The sequence below is a fragment of the Oncorhynchus tshawytscha genome, linkage group LG11 (assembly GCF_018296145.1).
Source record: "Oncorhynchus tshawytscha isolate Ot180627B linkage group LG11, Otsh_v2.0, whole genome shotgun sequence".
NCBI lineage: Eukaryota > Metazoa > Chordata > Actinopteri > Salmoniformes > Salmonidae > Oncorhynchus > Oncorhynchus tshawytscha.
In genome coordinates, this window is record NC_056439.1 from 49,291,071 (window position 1) to 49,303,435 (window position 12,365).

Genomic DNA, 12,365 nt, shown 5'->3' on the forward strand with positions numbered 1-12,365 from the left:
TACTTTACGAGGTAGTCCCTTGTACGTTTGTTTGGGGTAAAGTAGTCTCTTACATGGCATTGTAGGATTCACAGGTGATGTTTAGGGGGATATCAACCAATCTGCCAGGATGGAAGCTGGCCAGCAGAACAACCAGATTGACTTGGAACCACAGCTGGAAGTCTTTTGGCTCAAAAACGTCGAATTTGGGAGCAAGAGCCACCAAGGTCAGGTCTAGCATTGTGTCTCTTACGGCTGTGTTTGTGATGATAGTGATGTTTTCCTGGAAAATAAATGGTTCATGGTTTAGGAGGACATCCATTCATCCTGATTGTTTTGTCAGATGACTTTGTCGAGAGCCAGGTCTCACTGTACAAGGTCCATTCCAGCCAGAGAGTGATGTACTGACCTGCTTGGTGACTTCAACAAAAGTCACAAAGAACTCATTGAGCTGCTCTTCCCTTGGAGATTCCAGCAAGCTGATGAAAACGTTCTTCACAAGAGTCTCATTCTCCAGAGCGCCAGTGCTTGGGTCCAGTATCAATTCAGCTTTCTGGTTTGGTGAGAGGGAGTCTAGAACTGCCACCTGGGGAGAAGAAGACAACAGAATACAATGCATTAGCCCTCTAAATAGCCATAATTCCACACATGAGCAGTGTCAAACAAGTCAATTCTGGTCATGCAAAGAACACTGGCAAACAATTGTTTTACCCCTGAGATGTTGAAGTCTTTGAGATCCGAATAGGTTGTGTACTCGGAGTATGAACCCAGGTTGATTGCAAGCCAGTCATTGTCATCGTGGATGTCCTGCCTGCAAGCTAAAAGACATGTATGGCCGTTTTGGTTATTGAAAAGTGGAGTACATTGATGTTATATTCAATAGACAAGGAAGCAACATGCCAACTGTTCACTCCTTTCAAACAAAGCACACTTCATCCAGCATAGGCGATGAAGAATCAAACAGAAAGCCAATGAGCACAACAACCTGCTTGGTGAGTCCTACCTGGTCCATTGATGAGGTGCACAGATTTCCTCAGGTATTTCAGCAGGACTCTTGCGATTCCTTCTCTTCTATCCTGAGTCATTTCAGGGAAAGCTCTGTCCATTCCATTTACACTGTAAATGGGAAAAGATACACTCATGACGCTTCCACCCCACATTTGCAATAGATTTTAGTCATCGAATCCATGGCTAATTTTAGCAGGAAGTTGGCCCCTACTCACATGACTTGGTAGTTGGTGCAGTTGACGTTTGAGGTAGCAATGGTGAGCATGACTTCATTAAAACTGGGGAGGATGGGAATCAGCTTTACTTCGAACCATGCAATCCAGTCCAGCGTTTCGAACTCTGGGAATTGAAGGCTGATGATGTTGAACGTCTGATTCATCATCACATCTCTCACGGCTGGATGGATGTCAGGAATCTGTTGAAACACATGACCAGAGTTCCTCAACACTGAACAACTCATCACGGCATTCCATCGATCTTTGCCGGTAATAAATGAAAGTAGAAGATTGATAGGTTGCTCGTTGCTCATTTGTTGTCCTTCACTATCCACAAAGGGAGACACAGGAAGACATGGGGATTGCTATTTGTCAAGATGAAATCATGCAGTTTGTTTATCTCAAAAGTGCATTACCTCTTCCTTTGCGGTCAGTTGCGTCAGAAACTCGTCAACATTTTTGAAAGCGTCTCCTTCCTCCAGCCGCGTAAACACAAGTTTAATGTCATCTGTGTCATTCAATGCCCCAGAGGTCAAGGTCAATTGTGCCACTTGGGTTGGGGTAAGCAGCGACAGTGATTCCTTCTACAAATAGAAAAAGAAAAAGAAAGGTGGCACATGTCAGTGAGTGGCACGGTAATGTTATTGAGGGGATAACCATCCAGACAAACACCTAGGAAACTTACGCTGGAGAAGTCGGGATTAAGGACTTGTAACTCCTGCAGTTCTGCAAAAACAGAAAAGATGCCAAAGTTCCTCTGGAGCCAGTCCATGCTTCCACTGGTGTTTGAGACACAGCCGGGATCTGAAACAAAAGCAGAGTTAAACAAATGGACTTTAAGTTCCCTAAGCAGATGACTTCAATGGATTGGCCCAGAGAAGTGTGTATGTTTTTGTGCTTTCCAGAACCATTTATTACCTGATGAGTCATTTCTTGAAAGGAATGGATAGATGTAATGAGTGAAGATCACTCGTTGTTGCTCTCTGTCCATGGAGGCTGATTGGTTGCTTAGAGCCTCAATGCTGAAAGAGAACAGAGCCCATGTTACCTATGTTATCTTGACTTCTTATTCAATTGTAGGCATATAACCAGTTGTATTGACGATGGCATTGGGTATCATGGATTTACATACACAATTTGGTAGGTCTGACAACTGAAGTTCTTTGAGCTGAGACAGGAGAGGAAATTCCTAGATGGAGATGCCAAGAATGGACGGAGCATCTTCTGGAACAACTTGTCAACGAAACTGGCGTTGTTCAGCTGTGCATTCATGAAGTTGTTGAGTTTGACATCTCCAATGGCATCAAGGACATTTGGCATAGCTGGACTGCTGGTGTTGGGGTTCTGGAAAGGTATAAACAGATGTGTATTGACAAAATCCACACATATTGCCAACATTTTGTTGTAATTCTGGGATTCAACATACCATGCTGGAGTAATCCAGAAGAGCCTGGTCTAGAATAGCAGCATTGTTTTGGAAGAACAGCTTCCACATTTCTGTTGAGTAAGTCTTTTTGCTGGACAATTGGCATTTCAGGATCGTCACCAAGTTGTCCGCTGACAGAAGGGTTGTCTTAAAGAAAAGAATGCAGGGACGTGAACCAAATTAGACAACTGTGACATCAACATGAGTAACATGAATAAAGAAGATGAGGACAAGAGAAATGTATCTGTTGCTACTGACAACATTTAGTGGTGAATTGAAAAAGCTTACTGAGGAACAGGCATATTCAGAGATGTTGAAATTGCAAAGGGATTCATTGGAATTCCCAATCGACATTTGTTGCTTCAGTTGTGTTCTGTAGGAAACGGTAATGAAAAATACATTATTAGTTTCCAAATGATACCTTGTGTGTCTCAATGTCTTACAACCTGCACTGTGCATGACAGCACTGAACCTACCTGTTAAATCCAGCACAAAGTTGTTTCTCTGCAAAAGAGAACATAAAAACAATAGTTCTTCAGACACAAATCATAAATTGCCAATCTGATTCAAGAAAATGTCAATTGCACAGCTAGCATCAACTTACCATTGACCAGTGTTTCTTTGCACTATATGGGGGGGAAATAATATTGTTACCAGTGTGAAATTAAATGAGAAATCAAAAGAGATGCTTTGGCTTTCTGAACAATGCCACAATGCAGATACCAGATGCATGACCTTTCCCATATCGTAAACAAAAGGTCTATTTGAAATAAGATCCCACTCAGAGAGTACTTACCACAATTAAAGCTGGAGGCCTTGAGCAACCTTTGAGGGGGATAATTTAAATAAGGTCAGTCAATCAACGGGAAGATTTGGGAGCATATGAGTTAGCAAAATAACATAATGCCTTTTTGGAGATTTTTTAAATGTTCTATAAATGCTGGGCTCAGATGATACAGTGTCTGTTGTTGAAAAATAGCAGTTTATCACATACGTTGGAATGTCTTCATCAGTGCATCCAAGCTTGACTTTACACCCTGTGAGAGGTGAGGCGGAAGAGATTCCAAACTTTGGTCGAGACCCGTAAATCTGAGAGAAAAAGGAAAGAGACATTAGTGCAGTCTTTTGTCAATCTGTACTTTACGAGGTAGTCCCTTGTACGTTTGTTTGGGGTAAAGTAGTCTCTTACATGGCATTGTAGGATTCACAGGTGATGTTTAGGGGGATATCAACCAATCTGCCAGGATGGAAGCTGGCCAGCAGAACAACCAGATTGACTTGGAACCACAGCTGGAAGTCTTTTGGCTCAAAAACGTCGAATTTGGGAGCAAGAGCCATCAAGGTCAGGTCTAGCATTGTGTCTCTTACGGCTGTGTTTGTGATGATAGTGATGTTTTCCTGGAAAATAAATGGTTCATGGTTTAGGAGGACATCCATTCATCCTGATTGTTTTGTCAGATGACTTTGTCGAGAGCCAGGTCTCACTGTACAAGGTCCATTCCAGCCAGAGAGTGATGTACTGACCTGCTTGGTGACTTCAACAAAAGTCACAAAGAACTCATTGAGCTGCTCTTCCCTTGGAGATTCCAGCAAGCTGATGAAAATGTTCTTCGCAAGAGTCTCATTCTCCAGAGCGCCAGTGCTTGGGTCCAGTATCAATTCAGCTTTCTGGTTTGGTGAGAGGGAGTCTAGAACTGCCACCTGGGGAGAAGAAGACAACAGAATACAATGCATTATCCCTCTAAATAGCCATAATTCCACACATGAGCAGTGTCAAACAAGTCAATTCTGGTCATGCAAAGAACACTGGCAAACAATTGTTTTACCCCTGAGATGTTGAAGTCTTTGAGATCCGAATAGGTTGTGTACTCGGAGTATGAACCCAGGTTGATTGCAAGCCAGTCATTGTCATCGTGGATGTCCTGCCTGCAAGCTAAAAGACATGTATGGCCGTTTTGGTTATTGAAAAGTGGAGTACATTGATGTTATATTCAATAGACAAGGAAGCAACATGCCAACTGTTCACTCCTTTCAAACAAAGCACACTTCATCCAGCATAGGCGATGAAGAATCAAACAGAAAGCCAATGAGCACAACAACCTGCTTGGTGAGTCCTACCTGGTCCATTGATGAGGTGCACAGATTTCCTCAGGTATTTCAGCAGGACTCTTGCGATTCCTTCTCTTCTATCCTGAGTCATTTCAGGGAAAGCTCTGTCCATTCCATTTACACTGTAAATGGGAAAAGATACACTCATGACGCTTCCACCCCACATTTGCAATAGATTTTAGTCATCGAATCCATGGCTAATTTTAGCAGGAAGTTGGCCCCTACTCACATGACTTGGTAGTTGGTGCAGTTGACGTTTGAGGTAGCAATGGTGAGCATGACTTCATTAAAACTGGGGAGGATGGGAATCAGCTTTACTTCGAACCATGCAATCCAGTCCAGCGTTTCGAACTCTGGGAATTGAAGGCTGATGATGTTGAACGTCTGATTCATCATCACATCTCTCACGGCTGGATGGATGTCAGGAATCTGTTGAAACACATGACCAGAGTTCCTCAACACTGAACAACTCATCACGGCATTCCATCAAGCTTTGCCGGTAATAAATGAAAGTAGAAGATTGATAGGTTGCTCGTTGCTCATTTGTTGTCCTTCACTATCCACAAAGGGAGACACAGGAAGACATGGGGATTGCTATTTGTCAAGATGAAATCATGCAGTTTGTTTATCTCAAAAGTGCATTACCTCTTCCTTTGCGGTCAGTTGCGTCAGAAACTCGTCAACATTTTTGAAAGCGTCTCCTTCCTCCAGCCGCGTAAACACAAGTTTAATGTCATCTGTGTCATTCAATGCCCCAGAGGTCAAGGTCAATTGTGCCACTTGGGTTGGGGTAAGCAGCGACAGTGATTCCTTCTACAAATAGAAAAAGAAAAAGAAAGGTGGCACATGTCAGTGAGTGGCACGGTAATGTTATTGAGGGGATAACCATCCAGACAAACACCTAGGAAACTTACGCTGGAGAAGTCGGGATTAAGGACTTGTAACTCCTGCAGTTCTGCAAAAACAGAAAAGATGCCAAAGTTCCTCTGGAGCCAGTCCATGCTTCCACTGGTGTTTGAGACACAGCCGGGATCTGAAACAAAAGCAGAGTTAAACAAATGGACTTTAAGTTCCCTAAGCAGATGACTTCAATGGATTGGCCCAGAGAAGTGTGTATGTTTTTGTGCTTTCCAGAACCATTTATTACCTGATGAGTCATTTCTTGAAAGGAATGGATAGATGTAATGAGTGAAGATCACTCGTTGTTGCTCTCTGTCCATGGAGGCTGATTGGTTGCTTAGAGCCTCAATGCTGAAAGAGAACAGAGCCCATGTTACCTATGTTATCTTGACTTCTTATTCAATTGTAGGCATATAACCAGTTGTATTGACGATGGCATTGGGTATCATGGATTTACATACACAATTTGGTAGGTCTGACAACTGAAGTTCTTTGAGCTGAGACAGGAGAGGAAATTCCTAGATGGAGATGCCAAGAATGGACGGAGCATCTTCTGGAACAACTTGTCAACGAAACTGGCGTTGTTCAGCTGTGCATTCATGAAGTTGTTGAGTTTGACATCTCCAATGGCATCAAGGACATTTGGCATAGCTGGACTGCTGGTGTTGGGGTTCTGGAAAGGTATAAACAGATGTGTATTGACAAAATCCACACATATTGCCAACATTTTGTTGTAATTCTGGGATTCAACATACCATGCTGGAGTAATCCAGAAGAGCCTGTTCCAGAATAGCAGCATTGTTTTGGAAGAACAGCTTCCACATTTCTGTTGAGTAAGTCTTTTTGCTGGACAATTGGCATTTCAGGATCGTCACCAAGTTGTCCGCTGACAGAAGGGTTGTCTTAAAGAAAAGAATGCAGGGACGTGAACCAAATTAGACAACTGTGACATCAACATGAGTAACATCAATAAAGAAGATGAGGACAAGAGAAATGTATCTGTTGCTACTGACAACATTTAGTGGTCAATTGAAAAAGCTTACTGAGGAACAGGCATATTCAGAGATGTTGAAATTGCAAAGGGATTCATTGGAATTCCCAATCGACATTTGTTGCTTCAGTTGTGTTCTGTAGGAAACGGTAATGAAAAATACATTATTAGTTTCCAAATGATACCTTGTGTGTCTCAATGTCTTACAACCTGCACTGTGCAAGACAGCACTGAACCTACCTGTTAAATCCAGCACAAAGTTGTTTCTCTGCAAAAGAGAACATAAAAACAATAGTTCTTCAGACACAAATCATAAATTGCCAATCTGATTCAAGAAAATGTCAATTGCACAGCTAGCATCAACTTACCATTGACCAGTGTTTCTTTGCACTATATGGGGGGGAAATAATATTGTTACCAGTGTGAAATTAAATGAGAAATCAAAAGAGATGCTTTGGCTTTCTGAACAATGCCACAATGCAGATACCAGATGCATGACCTTTCCCATATCGTAAACAAAAGGTCTATTTGAAATAAGATCCCACTCAGAGAGTACTTACCACAATTAAAGCTGGAGGCCTTGAGCAACCTTTGAGGGGGATCATTTAAATAAGGTCAGTCAATCAACGGGAAGATTTGGGAGCATATGAGTTAGCAAAATAACATAATGCCTTTTTGGAGATTTTTTAAATGTTCTATAAATGCTGGGCTCAGATGATACAGTGTCTGTTGTTGAAAAATAGCAGTTTATCACATACGTTGGAATGTCTTCATCAGTGCATCCAAGCTTGACTTTACACCCTGTGAGAGGTGAGGCGGAAGAGATTCCAAACTTTGGTTGAGACCCGTAAATCTGAGAGAAAAAGGAAAGAGACATTAGTGTAGTCTTTTGTCAATCTGTACTTTACGAGGTAGTCCCTTGTACGTTTGTTTGGGGTAAAGTAGTCGCTTACATGGCATTGTAGGATTCACAGGTGATGTTTAGAGGGATATCAACCAATCTGCCAGGATGGAAGCTGGCCAGCAGAACAACCAGATTGACTTGGAACCACAGCTGGAAGTCTTTTGGCTCAAAAACGTCGAATTTGGGAGCAAGAGCCATCAAGGTCAGGTCTAGCATTGTGTCTCTTACAGCTGTGTTTGTGATGATAGTGATGTTTTCCTGGAAAATAAATGGTTCATGGTTTAGGAGGACATCCATTCATCCTGATTGTTTTGTCAGATGACTTTGTCGAGAGCCAGGTCTCACTGTACAAGGTCCATTCCAGCCAGAGAGTGATGTACTGACCTGCTTGGTGACTTCAACAAAAGTCACAAAGAACTCATTGAGCTGCTCTTCCCTTGGAGATTCCAGCAAGCTGATGAAAACGTTCTTCACAAGAGTCTCATTCTCCAGAGCGCCAGTGCTTGGGTCCAGTATCAATTCAGCTTTCTGGTTTGGTGAAAGGATTTTCAAAACCTCCAGCTAAAAAAACAACAACGTGTTAATCGTGGATTTCTCTTTTGCCATGATTTTCATCGCCTCATGAGATGATGAAATACTCACCGCAGAGAAATGCTGGTTTAGTTCATACAGATCCTTTAAATCAGCAATGCTTGAAAAGTTTCCAAAGTTTTTCAACAACCAGTCTGCACTTTCATTTACATTTCCCAAGCATCCAGGATCTGGATCTGCCAATTAAAACATCACTTTACTTTCTGAATTCATTATTTGACAAAAAAATTAACAACACAATTAAATCTTACATGTTAGAGCTATTGGCAAATTCTGCTATTCTTAACATGTTAAATACCTGATGATCCCTTTCTGAACAGGAAAAGACGGATAAAGTGAGTGTAGATCAATTGTTTCTGCTCTTCATTAATGGATACCAGTTCACCACTCAATCCCAGGACCCTTAAATAGAAAAGATTTTAGATGAAACGACACTGAAGAGGACCATTTCCTTAGTAATATGGGAATCAGAATGATTGTCAACGCACAGTGCCTGATAGGAGCTGCAGCTGAAGTCTCTTGTGCTCAACAGGGACAGGAAGTCTCCGGTAATGTGGGGTAAAAGAGGTACCAGCTGGACGTTGAACCACAGGCGGATGAATTGCACATTTTGATCGTTATCACTGTTGAGACTGTTCAAAGCTCCAAAGACATCCAGGACCTCAGACTTTGATTCATTGGTGCCCTGAAATTAATTGGACAGTTTACATTGTTTACACTTTCTGAAAATCAAACATCGTCCATGTTGATTTTAATTCATGACCAGGTGTGAGCATGAAATCAAATCAAATCAAATTGTATTAGTCACATGGGACGAATGCAACAGGTGTAGACCTTACAGTGAAATTCTTACTTACAAGCCCTTAAAGCCCTTAACCAACAATGCAGTTTTAGGAAAAAAGTGTTAAGTAAAAAATAACAAATAACAAATAATTAAATAGCAGCAGTAAAATAACAGTAGCGAGGCTATATACAGGGGGTATTGGTACAGAGTCAATGTGGAGGCTATATACAGGGGGTATTGGTACAGAGTCAATGTGGAAGCTATATACAGGGGGTATTGGTACAGAGTCAATGTGGAGGGTATATACAGGGGGTACTGGTACAGAGTCAATGTGGAGGCTATATACAGGGGGTATTGGTACAGAGTCAATGTGGAAGCTATATACAGGGGTATTGGTACAGAGTCAATGTGGAGGCTATATACAGGGGGTATTGGTACAGAGTCAATGTGGAGGCTATATACAGGGGGTATTGGTACAGAGTCAATGTGGAGGCTATATACAGGGGGTACCAGTACAGAGTCAATGTGGAGGCTATATACAGGGGTACTGGTATAGAGTCAATGTGGAGGCTATATACAGGGGTACCAATGGATTGGTACAGAGTCAATGTGGAGGCTATATACAGGGGGTATTGGAGTCAATGTGGAGGCTATATACAGGGGGTACTGGTACAGAGTCAATCAATGTGGAGGCTATATACAGGGGTCAATGTACTGGTACAGAGTCAATGTGGAGGCTATATACAGGGGGTACTGGTATAGATTCAATGTGGAGGCTATATACAGGGGGTACTGGTATAGAGTCAATGTGGAGGCTATATTTACAGGGGGGCTACTGGTATAGAGTCAATGTGGAGGCTATATACAGGGGGTACTGGTACAGAGTCAATGTGGAGGTTAAATACAGGGGGTACTGGTACAGAGTCAATGTGGAGGTTATATACAGGGGGTAATGGTACAGAGTCAATGTGGAGGCTATATACAGGGGGTACTGTTATAGAGTCAATGTGGAGGCTATATACAGGGGGTACTGGTACAGAGTCAATGTGGAGGCTATATACAGGGGGTACTGGTATAGAGTCAATGTGGAGGCTATATACAGGGGTACTGGTATAGAGTCAATGTGGAGGCTATTTTACAGGGGTACTGGTATAGAGTCAATGTGGAGGCTATATACAGGGGGTACTGGTACAGAGTCAATGTGGAGGTTATATACAGGGGGTACTGGTACAGAGTCAATGTGGAGGTTATATACAGGGGGTACCGGTACAGAGTCAATGTGGAGGCTATATACAGGGGTCCTGGTATAGAGTCAATGTGGAGGCTATATACAGGGGTACTGGTATAGAGTCAATGTGGAGGCTATATACAGGGGGTACCGGTACAGAGTCAATGTGGAGGTTATATACAGGGGGTACTGGTACAGAGGCAATGTGGAGGCTATATACAGGAGGTACCGGTACAGAGTCAATGTGGAGGCTATATACAGGAGGTACCGGTACAGAGTCAATGTGGAGGCTATATACAGGGGTACTGGTACAGAGTCAACGTGGAGGTTATATACAGGGGGTACTGGTACAGAGTCAATGTGGAGGTTATATACAGGGGTACTGGTACAGAGTCAATGTGGAGGCTATATACAGGGGGTACCGGTACAGAGTCAATGTGGAGACTATATACAGGGGGTACTGGTGCAGAGTCAATGTGGAGGTTATATACAGGGGGTACTGGTACAGAGTCAATGTGGAGGCTATATACAGGGGGTACTGGTACAGAGTCAATGTGGAGGTTATATACAGGGGGTACTGGTACAGAGTCAATGTGCGGGGCACCGGTTAGTCGAGGTAATTGAGGTAATATGTACATGTATGTAGAGTTAAAGTGACTGCAGAGATAATCAACAGAGAGAAGCAGCAGTGTAAAAGAAGGGGTGGGGGCAGCGGGACAACGCAAATAGTCCGGGTAGCCATTTGATTAGCTGTTCAGGAGTCTTATGGCATGGGGGTAGAAGCTGTTAAGAAGCCTTTTGGACCTGGACTTGGCGCTCCGGTACCACTTGCAGTGCGGAAGCAGAGAGAATAGTCTATGACTGGGGTGGCTGGAGTCTTTGACAATTTTTTTGACCTTCCTTTGACACCACCTATCATATAGGTCCTGGATGGCAGGAAACTTAATCCCAGTGATGTACTGGGCCGTACACACTACCCCCTGTAGTGACATGTGGTCGGAGGCCAAGCAGTTGCCATAGGGATTCTTAGTTAATACTAATATGATTCTTAGTTAATACTAATATGATTCTTAGTTTAGTCAAATGTGCGAGTGAGGTCTTAGTATGAAAAGATTAAGTACCAAATGAAGGAAGACTTTTAAGGCCAATTTCATAATCTGTCTGAGGTCTTGTTGCAGCACGCTGAACTTCTCTTCAGGAAAGCTTTGGTTGTTCCCTCCCTCACAGGACAGTTGGTTAGTCAGGGTGTCTACAGCTTTAGAAATCTAAACAGGAAGACAGATACGTTAATACATTTGTACAGAGAACAAATGTAACAGATAACCATTTTTTTTGTTGTGCATGAATGTTTACAAATAACAGGTGTAGGTGCTATTAATTGGTTTGCCACCAGAGGGCACTATCGAACAACAAATAGGACCATGTTGCTGATGTTTTAACGGTTCTGATTGGTTGTGCTGATATTATTGCCTATTACATAGGCCTACATTTTATGAAGCTTCTGTCATTAAAAAAAAATGACACTTGTAGCAATGGTGTAAAAGCTAGATTCCAATAATACTCATCCTTCATTTTTATTTATTTTTATGTCTACCTCATCTCTACCCGGACAGACTTACCCTGGAAATGGCTTGATTCAGTGTTGTTGAATTGCAGGCCCCTTGTGAGGCATTGTTCGTCATTCTGTTCCAGAAAAAAAATTGAAATAACAGGCTTAATTTTGTCCATATAGAGGTCAAAGCCACTATGGCATAGAATTTACCACAACAAAAAAACAGTGACAATAACGCTCAATAACTCAAATCAAATTTGATGGTTAGCAGATGTGAGTGTGGCTACATGCTTGTGAACACTAACCTGTTTTCCGGGCTCCACTGATGTGGCTCTAAGATTTTGACAAGTAGCAGAGGAAAAGTGACATAAGTAATCAATGACAAATGGTAGTTGTGGAATATCACTGAGTCATGAGTCATTGTCATTTGGATTAATGAATGCTTTGTTGTTGGGCGGAAGGTAGTCTAGTGGTTAAGAGCATTGGGCAAGTAAACAAAAAGGTTGCTGGTTTGAATCTCTGAGCCGACTAGGTGAAAAAACTGAATGTGCCCTTGAGCAAGGAAGGCACCTAACCCTAATTGCTCCTGTAAGTTACTCTGGATAAGAGTGTGACTCAATTTTAATGTTATTCAATTGTAGCTTTTAACCAGTTTATTGGTTGTTATTTAATTACAAA

At 42.2% G+C, this 12,365-nt stretch overlaps 1 protein-coding gene across 1 annotated transcript in view; it reads right to left on the reverse strand.

The window, feature by feature from the left end:
- Positions 1-8,066, reverse strand: part of LOC112262235 — a 59,509-nt gene extending 51,443 nt beyond the window's left edge. Inside the window, exons 1-32 of the mRNA XM_042330227.1 lie at positions 7,917-8,066; positions 7,582-7,790; positions 7,387-7,481; positions 7,189-7,217; positions 6,997-7,018; positions 6,869-6,896; positions 6,681-6,765; positions 6,393-6,539; positions 6,099-6,310; positions 5,885-5,988; positions 5,652-5,770; positions 5,383-5,550; positions 4,967-5,166; positions 4,747-4,859; positions 4,455-4,561; positions 4,153-4,329; positions 3,818-4,026; positions 3,623-3,717; positions 3,425-3,453; positions 3,233-3,254; positions 3,105-3,132; positions 2,917-3,001; positions 2,629-2,775; positions 2,335-2,546; positions 2,121-2,224; positions 1,888-2,006; positions 1,619-1,786; positions 1,203-1,402; positions 983-1,095; positions 691-797; positions 389-565; positions 54-262 (exon numbers count right to left, since the gene is read on the reverse strand). Of these exons, the coding sequence (XP_042186161.1) occupies positions 54-262; positions 389-565; positions 691-797; positions 983-1,095; positions 1,203-1,402; positions 1,619-1,786; positions 1,888-2,006; positions 2,121-2,224; positions 2,335-2,546; positions 2,629-2,775; positions 2,917-3,001; positions 3,105-3,132; positions 3,233-3,254; positions 3,425-3,453; positions 3,623-3,717; positions 3,818-4,026; positions 4,153-4,329; positions 4,455-4,561; positions 4,747-4,859; positions 4,967-5,166; positions 5,383-5,550; positions 5,652-5,770; positions 5,885-5,988; positions 6,099-6,310; positions 6,393-6,539; positions 6,681-6,765; positions 6,869-6,896; positions 6,997-7,018; positions 7,189-7,217; positions 7,387-7,481; positions 7,582-7,748 (3,797 nt within the window). The 5' untranslated portion in view covers positions 7,749-7,790; positions 7,917-8,066. The remainder of the gene's footprint in view (positions 1-53; positions 263-388; positions 566-690; positions 798-982; positions 1,096-1,202; positions 1,403-1,618; positions 1,787-1,887; positions 2,007-2,120; positions 2,225-2,334; positions 2,547-2,628; positions 2,776-2,916; positions 3,002-3,104; positions 3,133-3,232; positions 3,255-3,424; positions 3,454-3,622; positions 3,718-3,817; positions 4,027-4,152; positions 4,330-4,454; positions 4,562-4,746; positions 4,860-4,966; positions 5,167-5,382; positions 5,551-5,651; positions 5,771-5,884; positions 5,989-6,098; positions 6,311-6,392; positions 6,540-6,680; positions 6,766-6,868; positions 6,897-6,996; positions 7,019-7,188; positions 7,218-7,386; positions 7,482-7,581; positions 7,791-7,916) is intronic.
- Between the last annotated feature and the right edge of the window lie 4,299 nt (positions 8,067-12,365).